The 26,374-nt window shown below is 41.2% G+C and overlaps 1 protein-coding gene across 1 annotated transcript; it reads left to right on the top strand.

Annotated features, from left to right (window-relative positions):
• Nucleotides 1–349: 349 nt before the first annotated feature.
• On the top strand, nucleotides 350–26,374 carry f8 (coagulation factor VIII, procoagulant component). The gene is made up of 27 exons (XM_049586014.1): nucleotides 350–1,822; nucleotides 2,381–2,481; nucleotides 2,774–2,896; nucleotides 5,727–5,939; nucleotides 8,288–8,470; nucleotides 8,624–8,727; nucleotides 10,302–10,422; nucleotides 10,541–10,820; nucleotides 10,912–11,077; nucleotides 11,236–11,323; nucleotides 11,778–11,995; nucleotides 12,168–12,312; nucleotides 12,480–12,689; nucleotides 13,847–14,736; nucleotides 16,208–16,350; nucleotides 16,707–16,872; nucleotides 16,964–17,200; nucleotides 17,356–17,575; nucleotides 17,678–17,860; nucleotides 18,377–18,493; nucleotides 19,393–19,464; nucleotides 19,667–19,752; nucleotides 20,339–20,494; nucleotides 20,624–20,768; nucleotides 20,870–21,027; nucleotides 24,162–24,344; nucleotides 24,677–26,374. Exons 1-27 carry the CDS (start codon nucleotides 1,638–1,640, stop codon nucleotides 24,830–24,832), a joined length of 5,049 nt encoding a protein of 1,682 aa, XP_049441971.1. The 5' UTR covers nucleotides 350–1,637; the 3' UTR covers nucleotides 24,833–26,374.

Below are 26,374 nucleotides of genomic sequence, written 5' to 3'. Positions count from 1 at the left end.
TAATAGCCAATATTGAGGCATAACTAGTTACATGTGCCTAAATTACAAAACAAATGTCATTACAATCAGTTACACTGCATCTTGTCACCATGCAGGAATGCCTCTTTTGGCATAACCTATTACTGGACCGCTTTATTACCCAGTTTAAAACATTACACAAAAAAGTAATCAAACGTACTAAGTTATTACATTGACAAAATAACTGATAGTTAGGCTACATCACATATTATATGTTTATCAGGGTTCATAGTAACCTGTAACCTTTTACATTTCAAAGGTAACCTACCCAACAATGTTTATAACAATAGTCATATGACTGTAATAATGCACATATAAATGTTGACAGTCTAAAAATCAATAGTCACATCTCTCTTGGTTTAAAGTATTGATCAAGTGTGCCGTTATAAATGTCATAAAGTTTATTAACGGGTAGCCCCTTGAGATGAACCATCTCATTTTTTTGTCCAACACAAAACATACAACACACTTCTTTACAATGGACACAGTCACAACATGAAACACACAAACATATATGACTCTCATTTACTGACCCACCCCCACATCATTACCATAAGCCCACAACACATAATAAAGGGGACATCTGGATCATCAATATAATAATAATAATAATAACAATAACAATAATAATAATAATAACAGTAGTAGTATCATGCCTCACAATACAAGAGGACAGGAAGACACCACCATCAAAAACAGTAACATGATGTTTAAAGAAAGGATAATAAGTTTCTAAAGAGGGGCTTATGTTGATGGGCAAATTATTCCAGTCAGAATGAGCTTTGAATTCAAAGACACATCTGCCAATTTCTTTGTTAGTTTTGGGCACTAAGTAATAAGATTGATGAGTATGTCGTAGTAAGTATGAGGATATATTTGGTGTCAGGTACTGTTTTAAATCATAAGGATAATTAAAGTGGATACACTGTTAACAAGTTGTCAATAAACTGATTTTAATGCAATTACTTTTTATCCAGATGATCCAGCCAGTGTCATGCTCAACTCAACTCAACTCAAACTTTATTTATAGAGCACATTTAAAGCAAGCGGGGTTGACCAAAGGGCTGGAGCAATTTAAACACAAGACAGAACTTTTCACAACCTGGCAACCCTAAAGTTGTTCCTTACTAATATAACTATATATAGCACTTATTAAGAAATGGATTTGGCCCAAGTAGCCTACTGTTTTATATGTACAGTATATTGTAGGTGTTGGTGCCTTTTTCCACATGTGCATGAGTGCAGACACACGGCAATCACATTACTTTATAAGTTCACTGGAAGATATTAGAAATAAAACATAAAAAAATTAATATTGCATTTAAAAGACAAAAACAAAAAGCAAGAACAAGCGCATAGATAATTAAAGACTGCATTAAAAGACAAAAAGGCAGAAGATTACAAAGAAGTTATGTATCTAATTTACTGGACCTGATCCTATCACAGCAGAGCGCGCGCAATCTCACCCACACACACTCCAACCGACACACGCCCACACGTGCAACCTCAGCTTCCCTGTAACTTGCCCTCTCCCCACCCCCGACCCTTTAAAAGTCTCAGCCCGCAGAGGGAGCAGCATATCCAGAGATCCAGAGGGGCAGAGTGTGACCCGGGACACGATGGAGCTGACCGCCATGAGAGCCGCGATACTTGTGCTGCTGCTGCCGCCGCTGCTGCTCTGCTTCCCGGCCGGGCAGCAGCCACAACAGTCCGCCGCTGCTGTCAGAGAGTATTATGTAGCTGCTGTGGAGATCGGCTGGGACTATGTCCACCTGGATGATGATGACCCAGCGTCCGAGCAAAGGTGAATATATCTTTGTTTGATTTGAGCAACCCACTCGTGGCATTTAGACGGCATGGACTGTTTTTGTTTAATTAGCCTTCTTGAGCAAAAGTTTTCTGGGGGAATATTTTAGAAACAAGTTAAAAATAATGATAAAATACACAAGTTAATTAATTTGTCGTCCCTTTTTTATTTATTTATTTATTTATTTTAATATATACATATATTTTTAATTATTTTTCTGCCTTTTTTATATTTATGTATATATATTTTTCAAATTAGTTTATTTTTATTTATTATTTTTATTTCCTTTTGCTGGTCTGGCTCTCTGTTTGTGGGTTTGTGGGTGGTTGGGGTTGATTTCTGTCCTTGTTGGCTCCATGTTTGTTTGTTGATGCTTTGTGTATCTTATTGAATTATCAAAAAAAATACCTTGTTTGATAAAAGAAAAGAAAAATTTACAACTATCTAAGATGGTTAGGATTGATTTCAGAGGGGTTTTAAGTGTTTCCCAGCTGTTTTCTAATTATTTGATTGGTTGATTTGTTTTAAAGTCTGTATTTTTTTCATTTATTTTAGGAGAAGATCCAAAGATATTCCTCAAAAATACATCAAAGCTGTTTACAGGGAGTACACAGACTCCACATACACTACTCCCAAGAAACGGCCGCCATGGACAGGTAGGTCTCCTCTTTTTATTCTCTATTTTCTCAAATATTTAACACGGTTTGTGTCATTTTATCACATTTGTATTAATGGTAAATATTATTATCGTCCAATCCAATAAATATTTTTGCAAACAAATATGGCACTTAAAGTAGTTTTACAGTCAAGACAGTGATTTAAAGATGATGCTATGGCCAAATTTGGTGTTTGCATGACTTTCTAACACACATAAAGTGTAATATTTTCCAAGCATGTATCCTCAGATTAATGGATCATCTGTATATGTGTCGTGTCCTCTGGTTGCAGGTATTCAGGGTCCTGTGATCGTAGCCCGGGCTGGTGACAGGGTGGTGGTCCATTTCAAAAACCTTGCCTCTCAATCCTACAGTATCAGCCCTGTGGGGATCACCTACTGGAAACAGTCTGAAGGTAGAGCGCTGAATGGAAGGAGCTGCTGTCATCCTTTTTTTACTGTTTCTCATCCACACACTGAACATTAGTCAGCAGACTCATAATCACTCTTTAATGTGAAGTCTATGTTACAGTGTAGATGAGTCAATGGCAAAAAGCTTACTAGTCCAATCCTATTTTAGCAGCTTTAAAGGGAAATCCGATTCTCATCTTCTTACTCACATGTTTTTTTATAGAAGTCTGAATAATTTTGGGAGCCACAGAAGAGAAAGTCAGTCATGGAAAATACATTGAATTACTACTGACCAGAGTCATGCCAGGAGCAGTGTGGTAGTAATCATTTAAAGCAGTGATTCCCAACTGGTGAGTCGCGGGTCCATTCTCAATGGACCACAAGTGATTCGCTAACATGACAAAAATTTGTAAAGAAGAAAAGAGCTTTTATTTTCAAGTGCCATTTCCTGTTGTAGAGTGAGCGACGAACAGACAGCTACTTAACAGAGACAGCAAACTACCTCGACGACATGTTCAAATGCAAGTATGACGCTGAATGTATTAAACTGGGTGGACCTTGAACTAATGACTAAGGAGAAATCTGGGCCCTGTGGCTGGATCAAACTGGAACCACTGATTTAAAGGAATATGCCACCCACAAAATGATCATTTGCATATCAGTTATATATGCAGTTATCAGTTATAACTGCATATACTCTGTGTTCTGTTAAATTCTCAGGAAAACTTTTCTTGCATACCTTCACGATGAATGAAGAATCCAAAAACTGAGAAAGTTCTTGTAACTTGGAAGTCATAGGGGTCCGTGGTGAACAACAGCAAAACTATATCAAAACATTCCTCTACAAACTCTCATAACTGTATACATGCCTTGTTTTTGCATCCTAAAATCCACTGTTTTCAATCTAGACACGCGCAAATGTGAGAGTGAAGCTTCCTAAAGCACCTGTTTTTTTAGGGTGCAACAGCTGCCCCCTGAGATAAACTAAGCTCAACTGTTGGAAGGGAGCAAAGCGCAACCCGTCAGATAATGAGGAACAACCAGTCACACCTGGCAGACATCTTTTTCTTTCCTCTGTAAATATTTGTATATGATAAATATGGAGGAGAAGCTGTTCATATTAGTGTGGGGCTGCTCAGAGCTTTACATCTATCCCATGGCAACACCTTAGGCTGGATATGCTCTTCCAAAACAATGCCTGGAAGAAGATCAGCTCCGAGCTCAGGGTTTCTGGGAAGTGGGCTATGATACAGTGCTGGTTATTGTTGCTCAGCAACTTCAGACAAAACTTTGCATTTACCAGGCGATTAAAGACACAGCATGTGTCCTGACCCTAATCCAAGCCTCATTTATCCAGTTGTATGCTCAGTACTCTCCAAACACATGCCTTATTATGTAAAACACTTCCACATATGAGTAGCATACCAGGGTAAGTGCATGACTGAGCGGAGTTTGAACCCATGCACTTGTTCAGGCGTGCTACTTGTCCATCCATCAGACTGTATAAGCAGAGTATTTTATATAGTAAGGTTTTAGTGAAAATGCATATGTTTGGGAAGTTCTGAGTATACACATGGATAAATGAGAGTTGGATTATACTGCACAAGCTGTGTGACAGTTATTTAAGTCATGTTTTGATTTGACTGAAACTGATGCCAGTATCAGAAATGCCTCTGATACTCCCTAAAATGCTATATTGGGTGTTGGTCTGTGTACTGATCAGATACCATGTAATTTATTATTAAACATTAAAGTAGTCTCACACCTACATAAAACATTTTCTGAAAATCAGTTATTCTTTATTGCTCTAAAGCAGCTGCTGTTTTAGAGCAGCAAAGAAGAACTGATTTCTGATTAATTGTGCAACATTAGCTGTTAGCAAACTGTCTACCATTTGGTAATACTTTACACTGGAAAGTCCCACCAATTTAAGGTTTAACCAGAGCCATGCCATACAACATCGATAGTAATCATTTCACATCCATACAGGGTTCATAGTAATCTCGTAGCAACCAGTAAATCAATATGTTTGCAGTTTCTGTGGAGGCATGCAAGAAAAACAAAGTTTTCTTCAGTTTAAGCCAACATGGGGTCAGTATTTGATACACAAATGGTCATTTGGGGGCGAAATTTTGGTGACAAGATAAAAAAACAAAGTCGACTCCTCATTCTTGAGAAATTACAGTGAGCAACAGTTATCATTATCTTGTGTGTGCAGCGTCTGTGCAGCATGTTAGAGCGAAAACGGTCAAACTTACAGTGTGATAATCAATTGTCAGTTCCTCTGAATTACAATGCCCAACTGCAGAGGAAATGTCCCTAATCTGAGGGGCTTTTGAAGGATAATACCCTTCACAGAAGGTGTTGGCATATGCCCTAATGCTGCTGTAGATCCAAAGCATTCAGTTCCTGTTAACGGCTCACGTCTTCCTGCCACAGGGTAGATTCCTATAATGGAGTTTATTATAATCTGAAAATCTGCACCTGTCACGTCCAGGAATGAGGCGTCATGAAGCAGGTCTAATCGCACCAACGTGTAAGATTAAGGGTGAAGGAAAAGGTCGCTGCCTTAGGGTGTGTGCACATATCTGATGTAAGTCCTTATTGCACATTAACATGAGTCAGTGTGTCACCTGGGTGTGTTCTTGCAGAAGCGTACATTTATTCAGACAGTATGGTTTCTATAGTTAAAGTTCCTCAAAAATAATTCTCGCAACACTTAGTCAGTAAAGATAAGACAAAATGACGTGCATTCTTGTGACACCAGTTTTCCTATTCTGACTGACCTCCACTGCTGAATGAATACAGAGGAGTCACACTGAGTCTTCTCTCCAGGAGCCGGGTATGATGACTCCACAGCGGGCCAGGAGAAGGAGGATGATGCAGTCTCTCCTGGAGGATACTATGAGTACGTGTGGGACATCAGCCCTAAAGACGGCCCCACCACCAGTGACCCCGAGTGTCTCACTTACTCCTACTCCTCCCAGGTGGACACGGTGCGAGACGTGAACTCAGGACTCATCGGCGCCCTGCTCATCTGCAAAGCAAGTGAGTGTGTAGGAGGACAGAGAGCACATACACAGACGCAGCATCTAATATACATTATTAAGGAACAGAAAATGGAGTTTTGTGTTTGAGTTTATCTTCATTAAGCCAAATTTTCAACCGGCTAATTGACGCAAGACGATATTACAAAAAGAAGAGGTGATAAATAACAGAAAAGCCCTTAGCTGAAAATAGGCTTTAGCTGTAGCCTAATAGCGTAGCTGTTCACTCAATTTTAAACTAGCCAAATTAACATGATGCTAAAATTATGCATGGTTGTGTTGTTTACAGTGTTGGGAGGGCTACTTTGAAAGGTAATAGGTTGCAGATTGCTGGTTACCCTGTTAAAAATGTCCTACGTGATGTAACTATTTTAATTACTTTATTACAGTAATGCAACTTTTTACATTTTTTTTAACTCCTATTTTACTTTTCTAAAAAAAAATGTCTTAAACTAGGCAATAAAACTAGAAAAGTCCTAAAAACATAAATATAAACCAGGCAGTGTAAACCTCACAAAAGTACTCAACACTGATCACTGTCAAACTTTTATTAAAAGTTCGTAAATATAATGAAGAATACAGGATGCTGTATTCTACATATAAGCTGATATATATCCAGATGTAACTCCTTTGTAATCACCAACTTTCTGATAAGTAACTGTAATTTAATGAACTTATTGACTGACCTGTAGCTGACTACAGTTACATTTATATTTTAATTCAACAGCATAACACTATCTAACTAGTTACTCCACAACATTGGTTGACCATAATTCTGGTTTGCTAAATTGATCTCTTCAAACGAAGTTTAACTCTAATAAATAAAGGAAATGACTGCTTACAAAATAGCTCTGACTTTAAAAAATATTTGGGAACCAGTAGAGCCATGCTAGCAGCCTTTGAGGCTTAGAACCCAATTAGGTACTTAGATGCTAAATACTAACTTCAGCCAGGGGCGGACTGGCCATCTGGAGGTTCTGGAGAATCACAGAACGGCCGGTACTCCAGGACGGCCGGCGGCCGCCACGCAGTCATCACCTTTTTTTTTTTTTTTTTTCTCCCTGATAATCTACTGTTCCACGTCCAGTCCGCTAGGCGGCAGTCTTTATATTGGATGCCAGCTGGCCCATAGATATCTATGAGCCGGCCGGCCGCCAATCAACTTGAAGAAAAAGGAAGCGCATACTGTATGCACACCGGTTGTTGTGGGCTGGGCCGAGCCAAAGTCCAGGGCTGTTTTTTAGTCCCAGTCCGCCCCTGACTTCAGCATGCTAACAATGACCCTTCTAATGTACTAACCAGGTATGTTTACCATCTCAGTTTAGCGTGTTAGCATGAAGTGACCTAGCATTTGCTAGTTAGAAATAAACAAAGACAAATAATTAACAGTTGTTGAGACATTTCACTCAAAAACACCAACGTGAACCTGATGGTGGCACTGTGGGAAAAGTCAAGAGATGGGCACCATGGATGTCGTGGATGGGTACCAAATTCCATGGCAGTCGATCCATTAGCCTTTGACATATTTCAATCTGGACCAATTGGTGGATGTCACTAGTATGGCTACAAAAACACTTAATAGAGACACTAATAGAGTTTCACTCTATAGAAATTTAATAGAAAAAAGAATATACTGTATACAAGTAGGGTTTGGTGATATGATGGTATTATGGGAAAGCAGGAATAGATATTTGGCGATACTGTTTCCACCATGGAAGCTATTCAGGGCAGGCTAATTTGATCGCATGTTCTGTTGGTTCTCTTTCATACAGTAGCATTCGTTTCGTGTCTCACATTGGAAACGCCTACAGCGTGACACGAAACCGATGCTACTTAGAGAACCGGGGTTACACAAGTAACCTAAAGTTTCAGGTTGTTCCTGCGTGATTGTTGCATGACCTTGTGATTTCAGCTGCTTTACATATTAAGGTGGTTTGGGCAGACATGAAAGAGAAGAGTAAAGTTGTAAATACGGAAACCTGTGACACTTACAATTGTTCTCAGGAGCCTTAAAGCTTTCATTCTGAAAGAATTTAAGTTTTACTGTTTTGAGTCTTGTTTTTAACTTGTGTTGTCTCATGTGGGTCGATTGTTGTTTTGTTTGTATGGAAGAAGAAAACAATGGTATGGTTATTTTAAACCTTTTCTGAGAATTTTTTTAAGGTCAATTACTTTCGTGATATATACTGTTACCGTGATATAAACTATTAAGATTTTGGCCATATCACCCCCCCCCCCCCATATATACAAGTAAATATACAGATTTACTTGATGCTTGTTAGACCTCACAGTAGAGATGCGGGCGTATTATCACATGTTGCATCACATATATTCTGTGTGTTTTCCAAGGTGCCTTTACAGAGGACGGCCAGAGGAGAAATCCAGCGTTCGTCCTGCTGTTTGCGGTGTTTGATGAGACCAAGAGCTGGTATGGAGAGGTCGGAGAGCGGAAGAGCAGAGAGAAGTTTAAGAGGAGCGTCGGCAGGAAGGAATACCACACCATCAATGGATATATCAACTCTACGTTACCCGGTAATGAAGCAGACTGGCCGCAGTTTGTTCCATGGAGTTGTGTTGTAATGTTAAGTGTTGCTAACACTGCGCTCAGTGTATCAGTGGCTGCGCTGTTTGTGGTCCCCACAGGAATTTTGGCCTCATTTTCTTTCCGTCTGTTTCTCTGTTTAGGTTTGACAGTGTGTCAGGGCCGTAATCAAGTGTCCTGGCATCTGATTGGGATGGGCACGGCTCCAGAAATTCACTCCATTCAGTTTCAGGATCACACTCTGGAGGTAATTCAAGTTTCCGCATAAAAGACTGTCAGAGCAGATAGATTTAAAGGTATATTGAGATATTTTTTAAACGTTTAAATTAAATATTTAAGTGGCTAATCAATAGAAATTTGAAAAATGAAATAATAGACTGTTTGTTGTCTGGCTTGTTTGTCAAACTCTTTCAAGTATAGAGATTATCTTTCAAATATAAAATGAACAAGTGCTACCTCAGGATGTTTTTTTATTGACAGTGAATTCAATTGCAAAATAATTTAAAAGGATTTCTCATCCCTACTTTTCATATTTTGATGCTTGGGCAGAAGCCCCCCAGAGTTATTATACTGATGCTGTGGGCAGGCTTTTGCATTGTAACTTGATGCACGGGGGTTGGCATTGAGTCACATGAGTCGACTCAGGTGACTACAAAGAGGTCAGCAGTTAGGGAACAAAACTACTTGGTGAGGGTTAGGAAGAGATCATGATTGACGTCACTCACATGACAAAAAAACTCAACATTGACTTTTAGGGTGCTTTCACACCTGCCCTGTTTGGTTCGGTTCAATCAAACTCAAGTTCGCTTGCCCCCTAAGTGAGGTTCGTTTGGGCAGGTGTGAACACAGCAATTACACCAAAACAACCGGACCGAGACCTTCTTGAAGAGGTGGTCTCGGTCCGGTTGCAAACAAACTCTGGTGCGGTTCATTTGTAGTGAGAACGTGTTCCGACCTTGATCTGAACCAACTGCAGTCACATGACACATTGTTTGGGTTAAACATGAGCATGTTACAGTCCTGGAGGATTATTAATGTGCACCTCCTCCTGTACTGCCTTAATATGCACATTCAGCACATCCAATGCATCAAAACATTGTTTTCTAGTTGGAGCTGCGCCTCGTTTTAAAACTGTATGGTTTGACTAAAATGAACAATGACAGCAATATAGTCCACGATGACCAACGCTAAAATCAACCTGCGTAGTTGTCCCTCCACTGTGACATTAGAAAGTGTCACATTTATCTTGCAAGTGTACTCTTCTTCAACGTTTTGATTACTTCCTGGATTTTTCCCGCATGGACATTCTGACCAATCAAGAGCAGCTTTCCTGTGCAAGGCATTTTATCTGGTCCGCTTGTAAATGCTGCCGTGAGAACACAAACCAACTCTAGGTAATTATGCAACAAAATCAGTCTCTGATTCAGACCAAAGCAAGACAGTTCTAGGTCTGAAAGCACCCTTAGTTTCACACAGGACACAAACATCGTTCTCCTGGGTCTAAGTCCTGTACTTGTTGGGCTCATTGACCTCGGCTCCCGCCCACCGTAAGCTGCCTTTCGCACCTTTTATACGATGTCAGTTGCTCTAATTGTCTAACAATGACGTGGATAGGTTTATGTTACAGTTGGTTCAAAGTCCCGTGCATCTTCCAGGTGTCCCCATTGTCACTATAATGATGCCAGGGATGCTGCCAATTGCTGTATTTCAGCACCCTGCGAGTGAGACTAGGCTAAGCCAGGAGGTGATTAGCCTATCTTAGCATAAACCTCCCAGCTCCTCTAAAGCTCACTCATTAACACTTGTGTTGTTATTGTTTAGGTGTTGAATCATCGTAAAGTCACTGTGGAGGTGACCCCCATGACATTCATCACTGCAGAAATGAGACCTTCCACTATAGGTCGCTTCCTTATGAGCTGTCAGATACATGCTCACCGCCACGGTAAGAAACTCCAGATAAACCTCCCAGACGAAAGACAATCTGTTGCACTAATTAAATTAGCTTCACCTCTATTTAAATGATAACTCTTGTTGTTATTGTGCCCTACTGCTCTATCCAGATGGTATGAGCGCTTTTTTCACAGTGGAGGACTGCCCTAAGCCCGTCACTCTGCCAGGACCCGACCTGCGTAACGTCAAGCACACAGTTGGCGAGGACAGCAGTGAAGACTACAGCTACGAAGATGACGATAATTTGTTTAACACCATAAGCTTTTACCCTAAGAAACCACAAGTGCAGGTAAGATCCATTGGGGGACAGCCACGTAGAACCTGGCAGCATTACATCGCTATTGAAGAGGTCGTCTGGAACTACGCCAGTCATCTCAAACCCACAGACAGGTAGGAGAGACGGAGGAGAGGAAGGAGGAGGAGTAACGCAAAGCGAAAGTCAACTTGAATTGATTGTATCTTTCCTCTTTTGACACATCAGTGAGTTGCAGTCGGGATATCTGCCTGCAGCTCCCCATCACCTGGGCTACAAGTATAAAAAGGCGAGGTATGTGGAGTACACAGACGCATCTTTCACTCAGAGGAAGAGCTCTGACAAGACACTGCTGGGTCCGCTCCTGAAAGGAAAAGTCAACGATCAAATCCATGTGAGTAAGGACAGAAAGTATGCGACTTGGCCTTGTGTGCATGATCAAATTTGAGCTAAAACAAAATAACTATCAATCATGGAAAAACAGAGGCAAACTTGTGTAGCTTTTCATATGGCTTTCTGTTGATCTCGCATTGGTTTAAATTGTGTCTCCAGATCACTCTGAGAAACATGGCCAGTCGACCTTTCAACATCTACCCGAATGGCCTCACCAGGATCTATCCACTGCACAGATCTGCAAATGGTAAGCTTTGATAAAAGGATGAAGGAGCTCACTCAAGTGATGCTATGGACATGTGAAAGTTTTCCATCCACTCCTTATTGACAACAACTGGTTCAACCGGGCTTGATCCAAAACTGTTTGTCCTAGGGGATGCTGAGGTTGACCAAATAACATTGGGTTTAAGTATAAATTAGTCAGGTAGTCCACTATTGTTGTTGTTTCTAGTGAATGCAGGTGCAAGCTTGCAGATATCTTCAAAACAGTTGATCCAGACCCAGCCCATACCTTGTGTTCCGCATACAGTACATTATGAATGTGGCTTAATTCCCTATCGTTGACCCTATTGCAGACCTTTGAGTAATTCGTCGGCATAATGTTTTCAGTGTATTATTTTTGTCATGTGATGTGATTCTGTTGCTGCAGTCCCTCAATTTTCCAGCATTAAAGTTTCACCTAATATCATCTAATTAAACAGCTGCAGAGACGGACTTGCGCTCCCTGGAAGTGCCCCCTAACGGGACGTTTACCTACGTTTGGAGGCTAACAATAGACGATGGACCCTTGGAAGGAGACCCCCAGTGTCTGACCCAGCTGTATCAGAGCACCATCTCCCCAGAGAGGGACTTGGCTTCTGGGCTGGTGGGCACCCTGCTCATCTGCAAGCACGACACCATGGACACCAGAGGACGTCTGGTGAGAAGAACATCTCTATAATAATAAATATGCTCGACATAACACTGCTTTTTACAGGTTAATCACCAAAAAGATCTTATTTGAATGAAATCCTTTTAAAATGCGAAAAGTTGCTGCACTAATGTAATATAATACCCTGTGTCTCTTTTACTGAACCTTCTGTTGCATGTAGCTGGTCCCAGATAAAGAGTGGAGCTTGATATTTGCCGTGTTTGATGAGAACAGAAGTTGGTACTTCAACGAAAACATGGAGCACTCCACCCTGACCTCCTTTAACGCCACCGACCCTGAATTCTACAACTCTAATGTCATTTACAGTAAGTCCACCTCAGAGTTACATCTGTGTAACCACTTCTTCTAAAATCTAATAATCTATAATAATCATCACTTTTGAGCACAGTGAAATACAGGTGTTACTGTATTTCTTTTTGTTGTTATTTGTTTTGCATTCAATTGTTATTGATTTTTTTTCCTTTACCTGCAGGTATAAATGGCACCATGTTCGCTGGGCGTCAGTTTGTGGCGTTTCAAACTGACGTCACCCTCTGGCATGTGGCCAATGTAGGCACCCAGAGTGACTTCCTTTCTGTTTACTTCACTGGAAACCTCTTTAAGTACCAAGGCCTCTACCAGTCCGTTCTCACCCTCTTCCCCATGACTGGCATAACCGTTCCCATGGAAACCGACCTGATGGGTAAGACAGAAGTCTTATTTGTTGAATAGCGTTGGTGGTTGAAGTCTAGTTTGAAGCAATTGATTAATTTATTATTTTGAGAATTATTATGCTAAAAGGCCTCAGGCTATAGGTAAGTCACTCGTGTGCTGTCAGTACAATAATCTACTGCTGACAAGGCAACATGTCTTTGGAAAAGGGCAAGAAAGAACTCATCTTTCTATATTTGTGTGGCTAAACAGCACTTGATAGCATGTGCTACCTTCCCCTTTTTAAAGCACTCCCAAGTCAGACAGGAATAGCCAAATAGATAATTTGGCATAACTATTCTGGCAAAAGTTTAATCAGTGTAGACGCAGTGCGGAAAAAATTTAACAACATAATCAGTTCACATGATAAGTTTGTGAAGTACAATTACAACTGTCACCTGTTGATTTATATATATAGATCCAAAGGGACATTTTTCATATTTGGGAGCTGTTTAAATGTGTAATTTGTGGTAGATTTTATTTTGTTGAACAGAATCTTAATCTCACTTTGAGTTACTGTTGTTTGTTGTTACTAACTAAAGAAATGAGAGATCATTTTTGTTTAGTTTTTACTGAATATTTGAAGGTAACCTGTAAAAGTATATCACTAATTTTGTTGCAATTCTATTTTCTTGGATTAATAATGAATTTTTTTTTTTTTTTTAGTAATTTGTCATATCGTCAAGAACATCGTTATCACAAAAACATATCTTTAAATATTGTGATATTATTTTAGGGCTGTATCACCCACCACTAGCGGGAACACAGTCACAGAAGTGCCCCCCACATTAACCCCATTAGCTCTGTCAGCACTGTTCACACTGTTAGCACTGTTAGCTTCTGCTTCGACTCAGCCCCCTCCATGTTAAGAGGCGTGTGCAGACAACACCGACTCTGAATCATAGATAAGATAAAAACTTTCCCCAGCGTTCTTTTCTACAGAAACATAAGCATAATCAGAATAATTTATAGGCCACTATAACCAAATAAAGATACAGTCAGAAGTGGTAGTTGAGACACACTAATAATAGATCTGCTTTTCCGAAGCACTGACATGGTGCTCCTGAGAAAATAGTGGAATATCCTGACTTATCAATGCATCAGCACACATCTTAAATCACTGTAATTCTTACCTATGTCTTCTCTCAGGTGAGTGGGAGATCGGTGCCTACGACGGCAGCCTCAAGAGCCGAGGGATGAGCATCCGTTACAGCGTTCTTCACAGCAACGATGGAGACATAGTTGACCGTGACGGGATTGAAGAAGATATCTCTGACTACATTGATGATTTAAATCTACCGAGGAGCAGAAGAACTGGAAATCGCACAGTGTTGGTTCGAATGTGTAAGAAACCCCGTGCTGATAACAATACTCTGTCAGTAAATGCTTCCAGTCAAAATGTCACTGATGATAAAGCTGTGGGCGCCGGAGCTGAAGGACAGTCCGAATGTGAGCTGAGGAAAGTGATGGTAGGAGAAGGAGAAAACCCCAACATGGTGTCTGAGGGAGGAATCCCACAGGATGTCTTGGATGAAATAGCGAGAGATGGTGAGTGGACGGTTTCTCAGAATGGGACTGAACTTAAAGGAGAGAGAAGTGGCAGACAGAGAAGACAGGCAGAGGGCAACTGGACGGACACAGACATCACTTCTGGAGAAGATGGAGGAACTAGTGTAGAGATTGAAGAGGAGGCTGTGGAAAATAAGTCTGACGCTGGCGCAGAAGTATTATTTGAGGACAGAAGTGGAGTGTCAAGTGTGGATAATGTGACAAAGGGAGAGCTTGAAGAGAGCAACGACATCTTGCTGAGCAGCAATCGACAGCTGAGCGAGGAGGTCTCAAGTGTAGAGCAGAGCAGTCCAGAAGAGATGGATCAAAACTTAGTACCACAAAACCCCGTTCAGTCTGAACCTGAGCAAATTACAGAAGATCTGTTGGATCTGGACTACAACAAAACTGCCGAGAACAACAACAACAACACATCAAGGACTGACCGGTCCCTTGAGTACCTTGAGTATGATGACTACGGAGGCCAAGAGGTACTATTGTGTGTGTGTGTGTGTGTGTGTGTGTGTGTGTGCACATTTATTAAAGGGTAATTCTTATATTTTTCAATCTGGACGCCCATGTTTTTGTGTCTGAAGCCCTTTTTTCACAGAGGTTGCGCTATAGGGCCGCTACCAAGTCCCTTCTTTATGTCGCCTTTGCATTTCTGTCCTCTCCAGTGTGTGTTTTCAGACAGCATGCTGGAATTACAGAAGCAAAACTGGCGCAACAGGCGTGACATGTAACATAACAGCATGGGCCTCTAGTGTGACGTGTAAATGATGCAGCGGCAGCGCTTTCTAAACATTAACAATGACATTATATGGCCATAACAATCATTTACTATCCCTGTCACATGCCAACTGATCTCTTCCTCTGTTCAGAGGGTAAGGAGATCCCACACCTCATTGTTTTCACAATTTGTGGATATTTTCAGCCGCTGTTCTTCTTGAGTTAGCTGCTAACTGCTATCAGCTACTTTTTAAACTCCCATGGTGGGTCGAATGCATTAGACTTGTTAAAATATCACACCTGTCCCATCCAAAATCTGGTCCTGCTGACTGTCCCTTTTATACATAACTTGTTTTTGTGCTTTTACTACCTAACGGCATCAAATTCCTGTCTTGAAGAGTATGTGTTAAAGGGGCTTAAGTGACTAATAAAGGCGCTCCAGTTTTGGCAAAACAGGCAGCAATGTAACCACTCGGGGCATGTTGCCCATCAATTTACATCCTGACAAGCCCAGATTATTGTTGTAAGTGTCTGACAACATTATGATAAACATCAGATAAGATCCTTTTTGTCTGACCAGAAACAGCCCTGAAATCTTCATAGACAATTTTGCAAGACTCCATTCAATTTAACAGTAATTTGGTGTGTATAGAACCAGCATATTTTCACATCTAACTGGGGGAATTAAGGGTTTATTTCAACCAAAACTAGAGTTGGTGATTGTTGGAAAAGTGAGAAGATGAACCAAGGCAGTTTGTGTGAGCATTATTTTGTTTTTATCAACTTCGAATGCAGAGTGTTAAAGTTTACTTGACTGGAGTTTGGTGAAATTGGCGATACTGATTTGGGGGCTTGGGTTTGGTTTGGGTTTCTGGTTAAACGAAATAGATCTTACTTTGTTTCCCATAATGTTGTCAGACACTTACAATAACACTTGGAGCCTATCAGTGACAGAAAAAACACTTTTAGTGGACGTACATTGACGATGCAAACATGCCCAGAGTGGTTGCATTGCAGCTGGTGTTGCTGCCTCCAGCTGCAGCCTTCTCGCTTAATACTGAACCAGTTTCTATAAATGTTGTTCCCATTAGTCACATGGACACAGTAATAGGAAAATGAGGCCCAGGTTGAAAAACATCACTCTTAAAGTGCATACAATTCATTATGTTGGATACTGATTCACAAATCGAAACATCTCCCCTCACCTGCGGCAAATTCTACATTTCATTATAGGTGAACAACACATCAGATATGTCTGGCACGGATTACATGGACCTGCGCTCTGCAGGGACCAAATATCGCCACTACTACATAGCTGCAGAGGAGATCACCTGGGACTACGGCATCAGAAAACCACATCAGCTCATCAAACCCAGGTATAAATAATGATTCTTCCAGGTTCCTGTGCAAACTGTACACATTCTGCCATGTGATGGAGAAGCAAATTGTGTTTTTTTGTTTAATCCAAAAGTTTTATTATCTGGTGTGTAGGAAGCATTGCATCCATTCCTCACAAGGCTGCTAATGTGACCCTACTTAGCCTAGTTGTTGTCTGAACTTGGTAATGCTTTGGATGATTGGTTCTTTGGTAGCAGTGTCTACAAATTTGAGAAACTGTCAAAGAAAAACTAAATGTTTCACAGTTACAACAGAGAGATTACTTTAAAGGTCAATAGACAAGTTTTTGCTTTAACTTTAAAAGCAGCTGTATTAATTCAACTCCTCTCTTTAGAGAGATGCGTCGAGGGATGAGGAAGTTCCTGCCAGAGTATAAGAAGGTGGTGTTTCGAGCCTACAGCGATAAAGACTTCCTAATTCCTGTAGGCAGAGGAGAGCCACAGGAACACCTGGGTATCATGGGACCTTTCATCAAAGCTGAGATTAATGATCTCGTCACTGTGAGTGATACTGTCCCTCAATTTGGAAAAAAAATCCTCACTCTTTAATGGTGCTTGGTGACTTATCTTTTCCTTTTATCTCTTATTCAAGGTGGTCTTTAAGAACAAGGCATCCAGGCCTTACTCCTTTCACCTTCAGGGAGTCTATGATCTCAGCCAGGGGGCCGGCATGGGCCAGGCACATTCCTCTGCTCCACTTGGGGTACCAGGAGAGCCTGTGGCTCCTGGGGAGGCGCGGACCTATAACTGGAAGATAACCAAGAAACAAGGACCCACTGACTCTGAATTTGACTGTAAGACTGGGGCTTACTACTCCACTGTGGACAAGGTGTGTAAACATCTTCGGCTTTAGCTTCTTACATTTTATCCTCCATGGAAATACAACATGTTCTGTATGTCCAACTTATCCAAAAATGAATGCTAAAATCTTAAGTTATAGTTATATGAGAAGGAGAAAATAAGTATTTCTGTTCTATGTTCTAGGAGAGGGACCTTCATTCAGGTCTGATTGGTCCAATGGTGATCTGTAAGCCCGGCACCCTCCGTAAGACACTGCGAGAGGTCCAGGAGTTCGCCCTTCTCTTCCACACCTTTGATGAAACTAAAAGCTGGTATCTGGAGGAGAACCTGCAGCGGCACTGTGCTCCGCCCTGTCAGGCCAACACTGAGGACCCCTGGTACCACATCAGCAATAAGTTTGCAGGTGGAGAAAATAAGTTTGATCGTTGGTATCATGTTGTAATTAGTGCACTGTATTCTCAAACTTAAAATAAATTTCATAAGTAATGCTGGCTTTTTTTCTTAGCAATAAACGGTTACGTGGCGGAGACACTTCCTGGTCTGCTGATCGCCCAGCACCAGCTCGTCAGGTGGCACCTGCTGAATGTAGGAAGTGACGGAGAGTACCATTCTGTACATTTCCACGGTTTGCCTTTCACTGTTCACACTGAGAAGGAACATCGTATGGGGGTCTACAACCTCTTCCCTGGTAAACACACACACACACACACACACACACACACACACACACACACACACAGAGTTTTGAGTGCATGTTGGGTGCAGGAGGCTCATCTCGTTGCACTGCATGGGGAACTTTTCACAGAAAGAGCAGCTCACATCCATCATAAGAGCAAATTTTCTGAAGATGATGAGATGGATGACGTGTGACCATGTGTGGCAGAATCCATTCTGTTTGTGTAATCCACATTTAAAAAGAAAAAAAGGAGGTTGTTCATCACAGCTTGTGGTGCTGAGTAATGTTTCTGTGTTGTGTAGAGTCCACCGCACGAAACACAGACGTGGTGGAGAGTTTCCAAATGACCTCAGGTCCTCTCGTAATATTTGTTCCATGCAAACAGGGCTTAAGACACATTTTTTATTTGTACAATAACCAAGCTTTCGTCTTTTTCTTAACTCTGTTTTGAATAATTATCTCACTTGAACTCTGAAAACCTTGTTCTTGACTGTTGTTTCATGTGTTGCATTGCTCTGTGTCACCCAGGAGTGTTCGGCACGGTGGAGATGAGACCCCCTACAGTCGGCACGTGGCTGGTGGAGTGCACTATAGGAGAATACCAGCTGGCCGGAATGAGGGCTAAACTACTGGTCTATGACCGAGGTAGATACACGCTGTGAAAATATTTCGATATTGTTAGCATTTCTTTTATATAATATGACATATAATCTAATAGTTACTGTTGCTTTTTGCTGTGCTGCTGGTTATTTCAATAAGGATCCCATTGATTTTGGTGTTCCCCTGCCTTTTTAGTTTAAGTTTTTTGCTTTAACTTATCACTGTAAAGTAAATGCTGAGTGGGTACAGAATAATGACCCTATAAGCCTTGCCTTCACTGTGCAATTCTGTCTGCCATCTGGTACGATGTCCTGGAAAATGAAGGCTTGGTTTATAGATTAAGGGAAGTGCATCAACCATTGCACAACTGAAACATGAAGAGGATAGTGTTTCTGTTTTCCCTTGTAGCTACTATCCCCAGTAGTGGAAATGGCGGGCTGTGGAACAACTGTGATGTAACTGTGTGAGCTGTAGTAGTTGTTCTGCTTTGTGGAAAGTTGAAAGCGATCTGGATGTCTTTTCAACAGCGCTGCCAATAATAATAACCCTTGGACACACTGGGGGAAATGGTTAAACGTTTCACCCTTCCTACATCACGTACAGTTGTATTAAATAAGGAACCTCCTGTCACTGCACTTTGAAGCGTTCATCACGTTGTGTGTGTTATGTCAGAGGCTTCGGGGGAAGTATTTTGTGATTGTGTCATTTATGGGGCTTTCTAATTAATGAGGACTTCCCATATTGCAAGGCCAAATATCTGAGGTAAATCTGTGGAGCCACACGAGTTGTCATTTCCAGACATGTCACAACAGACAGTGTATAGCTCTGCACTGTCCACGTGTATGAAGTGCACAGGAAGGGGCTTTATTTTGAAGAGATAGCCATGTACACCTGGAATTTCAACATGCTTCTCTGAGCTTGAATTTTCTCTCACTGACATGCAGAATGTGTCACGCCTCTGGGAATGAAATCGGGAAGGATCGAGGACTCCCAGATCACAGCATCAGATCATATAAGTAAGAATGTTTTTCATTTAACAGGACAAACACACCCAGAAGAGCCTATGCACTTCTAGAGAGAGGAAATGCTTATCACAAATACCCAGTGCACTGAAAATGAAAACGGCTTGGGGCTGCCTGACAGTGATATTAAATCTGAAAGCCTGGAAATGGCGCACACTGAGGTGGTTTATAACGGTGTTTACACATGTGTGTCCAGATACCTGGGAGCCAAGGCTGGCCAGGCTGGAGCAGTCTGGTTATATCAATGCCTGGATAGGCAGAGATAAGACATCATGGCTACAGGTGAGATATACAGCCTTTCTCCTGTTAACCTTTGCACAGGATGTACTGTTACTATTATAATTATAGCTATCATTATTTTGTGTCCAATCAGCAGAGGCCCAATAATACAATATTATCGCGATACGTTATAACGATACAATATTATTGAGATTTTAAATATTTTGCGATAATATATTAAGCTTTACATTGCAATTCATTACCTGTTTTCAACTGTAAATTATGTCCCCAAAGGAAAATAATATTGTCAACATCTGTTTTATCTAACAAGACAAAGTTTTAAAGATACATTTTTTTTTAGGTCATTTTTCTTGCAGCAAAATGAATCTAGTGGACTGAAAAAGCAATGGATTTTATTGTTCTAGTACGCTACCAAAAGTTTAATTTGTTATATTAAAAAAAAAAAACATATGTGGCGTCCATGTATTGATACAATATTGCCACACAAAATATCAGGATACTATGCTTTATCGATTATTTCCCCCACCTGTACTGCCCAGAGACCTGAGCTGAATATTCTCTTTGTACTGTCTGTGTGTAAAAGAGAAATAAAGTAGGGTAAAATGTAATGACATGTGTGTGTTATTAGGTCGACCTTCTGAGGCCCACCCTGCTGCACGGTGTGCAGACGCAGGGAGTCAGATCAAAGCTGAGGGACAACTACATCACAATCTTTAAGGTCTCCTACAGCCTGGACCAGGAGACTTGGACTACCTACAGAGGAAACAGAACCAGGCAGAATGATGTATGTCCCCTGATGTGGCACACACACACTGTATATCTGTTACAGTTAGGGTCACCATGTGACAGCACTGACTGATTGATTCTTCAGGTAATGAGTGTGAGCTGAACTGTTTGTGTGGCTCTGTTTCAGGTACTTTACGGCAACATGGACAGCTCTAAAGTGAAAAACAACGCTTTCTTTCCACCATTTGTGGCTCGCTACATCAGGATTCACCCTGAAAACTTTGTGCAGAGGCCTGCTCTCCGTCTAGAGCTGCTGGGCTGCGACCTCAACAGTGAGTTGCAACAACAGCAGCAGACGTTATCACTGAGTTAATTTTTACTATATGTAAGCACTGAGAGTGACTCTGGTGTGTGTGTGTTTGTGTGTGTCCAGGCTGCTCTCTCCCTCTCGGGCTCTCGAAGGGGCAGAGGAGGTACATCCCCGACGGCAACTTCAGCGCCTCCTCATTTTATTACTCTCTGCTGCGTAGCTGGAGCCCCAGCCTCGCTCGGCTCCATCAGGAAGGCGGCGCCAACGCCTGGAGGCCAAAGGTGAGCAAAAATACACAAATTCTGTCACTTAAAAGAGACCCTCAATATGACAATTTGTGAGTAATTAGGGGAAATACACTCAATCGTTTTCTTGCCAAGAGTCAGATGAGAAGATCAATACCACACTTACATCTGTCTGAAAAATATGACGCTACAACGAGGAGACAGTTATCTTAGCTTAGCATGAAGACTGACAACAGGGGGAAACAGCTAGCCCGGCTCATTGATTGAAAGTCTGCATCCATGATGGGTAGGGTCAAAGGTGAGCCCTGTGGCACCTGTAACCACACCCAGCACTGATGTCAGATTTTATGGACACACCCTGAAGTGCACATCTACATCACTGCACCATGATGAGACGCAAACAACTGGAGGGCAGCAGAGACAGGATTTCTTTAGCTGGTGATCACTTGATATTTAAGCTCTGGATTCTAAACATTGAATTAAGGTTTTTTTGTCTTAAGCACAATTTTTTAGATGAAAAATAGAACAATGCATTGAAAAAGGGAGTTCTTCTCGTTATGCATAGTCTGACTTTTTACCCTTTCACCCTTCTCTCTCTATCCTGTTATCATTTTGTAGCGTAGTTCCTCCTCTCTTCCTCCTCCTCAGCTTATCGCTCTCACACATTGCGGCACTGAACTGCAGAGGTGTGATTTGCCCCTCTGTCAGACTGTTGAGCTGTTATGAAAGGTCACATGTCAGACAGTAGCACTTGTGATCAGTGGACAAGGTCAAGCAATGTGGGCCAACTGTTTTCTGGATATAGTGTCCTGAGAGGGCTGCAGTGCCCTAAACTGATGGGCGACAGTAGCTTTAACAGGAGCTGCAGCCGGCGTGAAGTTTCTTCATTGTTCTCAGCATCAGTCTAAACAGGAAAACTTCAAATGTGTTCCAGGAAACAGAATCAGACAGGAGGGCCTTGATTTGCTTTTCTGCGTTAATAACAGTGTTAGGTGTTTATAAGGTTTTAAAATTGACTTTCCCTGTTGCCAGGCAACCCTTTCCATGTCAGTTAAAGGGGACCTATTGTGTTCATTTTCAGGTTTCTACTAGAACATGTTCACATACTTTAATGGTCAAAAACAGCCTGAGGTTTCTACTCACAGTGATCACTTGTACGTTTGTTAACATCATTATTTGAAACTTCGGCCACGTTTAATATGAAAATCCAATACTGTAACATTGTATGACAGAACCCACCTTGCCACCAACGTTATTGGACATCAAAATTAGGTTGAATTTAGGTTGTGATGTATGATGACCAAAATTCAATGTCAGGACAATGTCTAAGGGCCCTCACATACCAAGCTGATGGTCAGCCACCGGTCAGTGTTTGACTATCAGCGAGCATCTGTCGTCCTAGTTTTTGTGATGTGTCCCACGCTGTTGGCCCTCGTCTGCCCTTGTCGACTTTTCTTTAACCGATTCAACGTGGTAAATAGGGGTTGCAGATGGCAGAGACCGTTGGTGAATGAAATCATGAGAAGAGAGACAGAAGTGAGGAAAGTAAACAAACAGCTAAACTCAACAAACTTGTTACATAAGATACAATTGTCTTTGTTAGCTATTGAGCTCTATAGCAGAAACGTTTTGTGATGGTTTGTGTTATTGTTCACTGCTGCATGGTAAATATGCTTTGTTCTTTCAACATTAGATTTGGTTGTTAAGTGGCTAACTAGCATCTTGAATCCATCCTGTCGGAGTGTTATTACCTCTCACTCAAGCGCATAACGTTCATGCTAGTTGCCTGTTGGCTATAGTCTTTGTGGCGCACTCAAATGCGTCTTTTTGGCCGAGACACAGGTGATGCAACATTCGGCCTTGGTCTTCACCTTGGATTTATAAAGAGACCTGGATACAGCATTGAAGTTTATGTAGTAGCCAAACAGTGGAATTACTAGTGGAACTTCTTAGTCTATCACGTAATGCCCTGCTGCCCAAAAGACTTTTTCCGATTGGCTTACATGGCAAAAGAAACATCTGTAAATCAGTGGAATCATTTGTTTGGGCATCAAAATTACTTGTTTTACTATAGGGATTTGATCCATTCTGTCGGATAATAATTAGAAAGTCTAAAAGAGTTTCTCTTTTTGAATGAGGATTATAGACTACTGCCATCTGCTGGTGTGGAGAGTTTTTTCCTCTCACGCAGGCGCAGAAGGTACATGCTGGTTGGCCGTCCACTGCAGTCTTTGCAGAGTGTCCAAGTCCAACTTTTTGGCTGAGACACAGGTAACATGAAGTGATGCAACAGTTGGCTTTCATCACCGCTAGTTCTTTGATGTCATTTTGGTGTGTCTGGGCTTAAATGCCAGTTTCAACTTGATACAGACACTGACGACAGATAACGTTGATATTTTGTCAGTTTAAGTTGTGTTGTTAAGTATCCAAGATCCAGTGTCTATTAAACATCTCATGCCAACTTCATTCTGACAGAAAATAAAGCCGTCAACTCAGTTTTGATTCCATCCACAATTTAACATCTATCCAATCTAACAGTCTTTCGGACGTCGTATTGTCTTTCAGTGCCAGCTGGGAAAATATTCAAAAGCCCATTAGGTCCCCTTTAAAACCCAAAGCTTTTATCCAATGGTAGTTAAAAGAATTAAATCCCCACAGTTCCTCTGGGTTGTTCTGTGTGCAGCCACATCATGCCAGTGGAAAAACAGATGCACTGCCAGAAACACTTTCCTACTTTATAAGTTTCCTAATTGTCTTAGATCGATGTGGGAGAGGAAGCAGAGTGGTGTTCCCTTCATCTGTGTTTGCTTTTCTTCTGCTTTGTCTCCTTCTACTTCATACAGAAGCTGGTATCAATGTCTTTCCATTTCAGAAATGTTCCTTTTTATTTGATGCATTACACTTGTGACTTCAGTGTTTCCAGTCATATTCATATCATAATCCCATCCTTGTGCACGTGATATCATGTAGTTCTAATATGGAGACAACAGAAAAAAGAAATCAACATTTTATTTTTGCCTCTCAGGATTTAAGTCTGTTGCAACGAATAGTAAACTAGAGAGATAGAACAAAAGAAATATGATTAAATGGAAAATGATTTATTGTGATTTTCTCTCTTGCTCTTCTATGTTAACATTTTCCTTTTCCTTCTCCGTCTCGTTTCACTCCAGAACAACAACCCTCACGAGTGGCTGCAGGTTGATTTTGGCAAAGTGAAACGCATCACAGGGGTCGTAACCCAAGGAGCACAATCAATGTTGACCCAAATGATGGTGACAGAGTTTTCGGTCACCGTCAGTCATGATGAACACTCCTGGAGCAGTGTGTTGGATGAAAGCTCCCAAAGAGAAAAGGTACACACCCCAGTTTACCAGTAAGAGCAAAGCAGTCTCAGTGATGCCGCTAACATGATCCAGGTTCCTGCCTGACCACAGTCCCATAAAAGTGCAGTGACTAACGAGATCTTTACTCATGTTGCTACTCCTTCACTTGATCATTAATGCAGGAGGTCTACCTCAGAGTTTCCCTCACTGTAGCACAGATAGATGAGTCACTTTGTATTGTGGAGTTGACGACACACCAAAGAAATCCACTTAAAATGTGTCTTCATTATTTTAGTAGCACATTGTCTTCAGTGTTAGTACTTTAATGTATCTCTTCTTTCTTTATTTCTCTCCTCCCTCAGATCTTCACAGGAAACAGCGACTCAGACGAAGAAGCTCTCAACATTTTTGAGCCTCCTCTGTTCGGGCGCTACCTCCGCATCCACCCGCGGGGTTGGGTCAACGACATCGCGCTGCGTCTGGAGGTCCTGGGCTGTGACACGCAACAGGGGCTCTGACGCCGCCTGGCAAACCCACCAACGCCACGCAGCAACATTTTAGTAGCCTAATTTACATTTTGGAGTTTGACAGTTGACGCAGAATGTTTATTTGTTTCACAGAGCACCTCTTAAGTTATATACTCCACGTAGCTGGTTGTGTAAGAGAAGCTATTTCCTCTGTGGTCACAACTTTGTTTACAGTTATACCTTTTTCACAACATGCTATTTGGTCATTTCGTCATGTCATGTTAAGGAGGATGTCAGAAAAAATGTATTGTAAGATGACAGTTTAAACAGAGCCACAGTGTTGAAAACAAAGCTGAGCTACGCAGTATTTGCTTTGAAGGAGTACTTCATACCACAAATTATCATTTGTATATAAATTACTCACCCTGCGTTACATCAACTTCATGAAGAAAACTCTTCTCACATGCCCCCATGGTGAACAAAACATCTAACAATGGAGGAAATTCCTGATGAATTGAAGTCATAGGGGTTTCACAATAGCAAAACTATATCAAAAACATCTGTATACAAACTCACACAACTTGTGTTCAGTCGTATGCTCAGTACTTCCCAACGAGATAGCCCTTTCCAGTGGGAACCTAGACTAAAAGCTTCACTTATCTAAGCTCTCTTCAAAGCCAGACTCCATTTGGAAAAACAGTAATTTTACCTCACTGAGCACAGGAGCTGCTGGTCTACCACTGCCTCGATTAGTTAGTTTGTTTGTGTTATTGTGTGACTTCGGTGAATCCGAATTAATCTTTAAAACACCAAAGTCACACAAACAAACTAACAGACCCAACAGTTGTAGACCAGCAGCTTCTGTGCTCAATGAGGTTAAATTGCTATTTTTTTTTTCAATGGAGCCTGGCTTTGAAGAGAGCACCGATAAATTTCACTCTTTGTTCAGTTTCTCGAGCAGACAGCCGGAAAGGGCTGTCTGTTTTGGAAGTGCTGAGAAGACAACTTGATAAATAAGACTTAGATTATACTGCACAAGTTGTGCGACAGTTCTTAAACAGATGTTTCTGTGTGGAATTTGCATGTTCTCCCCGTGTCAGCGTGGGTTTTCTCCGGATACTCCGGCTTCTTCCCACAGTCCAAAGACATGCAGGTTAATTGGTGACTAAATTGCCCGTAGGTGTGCGTGTGAGTGTGAATGGTTATCTGTCTCTATGTGTCAGCCCTGTGATAGTCTGGTGACCTGACCGGGTGTAACAGGATACGCAGTTACAGAACATGAATGAATGTTTAGCTATAGTTTTGCTGTTATTGAACGTGAGCCCCTATGACTTCAAATCATCAAGAATTTTCTTCACAAATTAAGCGCTACACAGGATGAGTGACTAATAAATAAATGATCATTCAGGTGGTGAAGTATTTCTTAAACTGCAGAGCAAACCTTTTGAATGTAAGCATGTGTATTTATTTCAGTTGGATGTATAAAGTTTGAATGGTTGATGTATATTGTTGGAATATAGTTTGTATTTATGTATTTTTCTGCTTTACTAGAGTTTATATATAAACAATAAATCTCAAAGGGTTTCACTAGCA

Source organism: Epinephelus fuscoguttatus, linkage group LG9, assembly GCF_011397635.1.
Source record: "Epinephelus fuscoguttatus linkage group LG9, E.fuscoguttatus.final_Chr_v1".
In the NCBI taxonomy this organism is placed as follows: domain Eukaryota; kingdom Metazoa; phylum Chordata; class Actinopteri; order Perciformes; family Serranidae; genus Epinephelus; species Epinephelus fuscoguttatus.
This window is presented reverse-complemented; position numbering and strand designations above follow the sequence as displayed.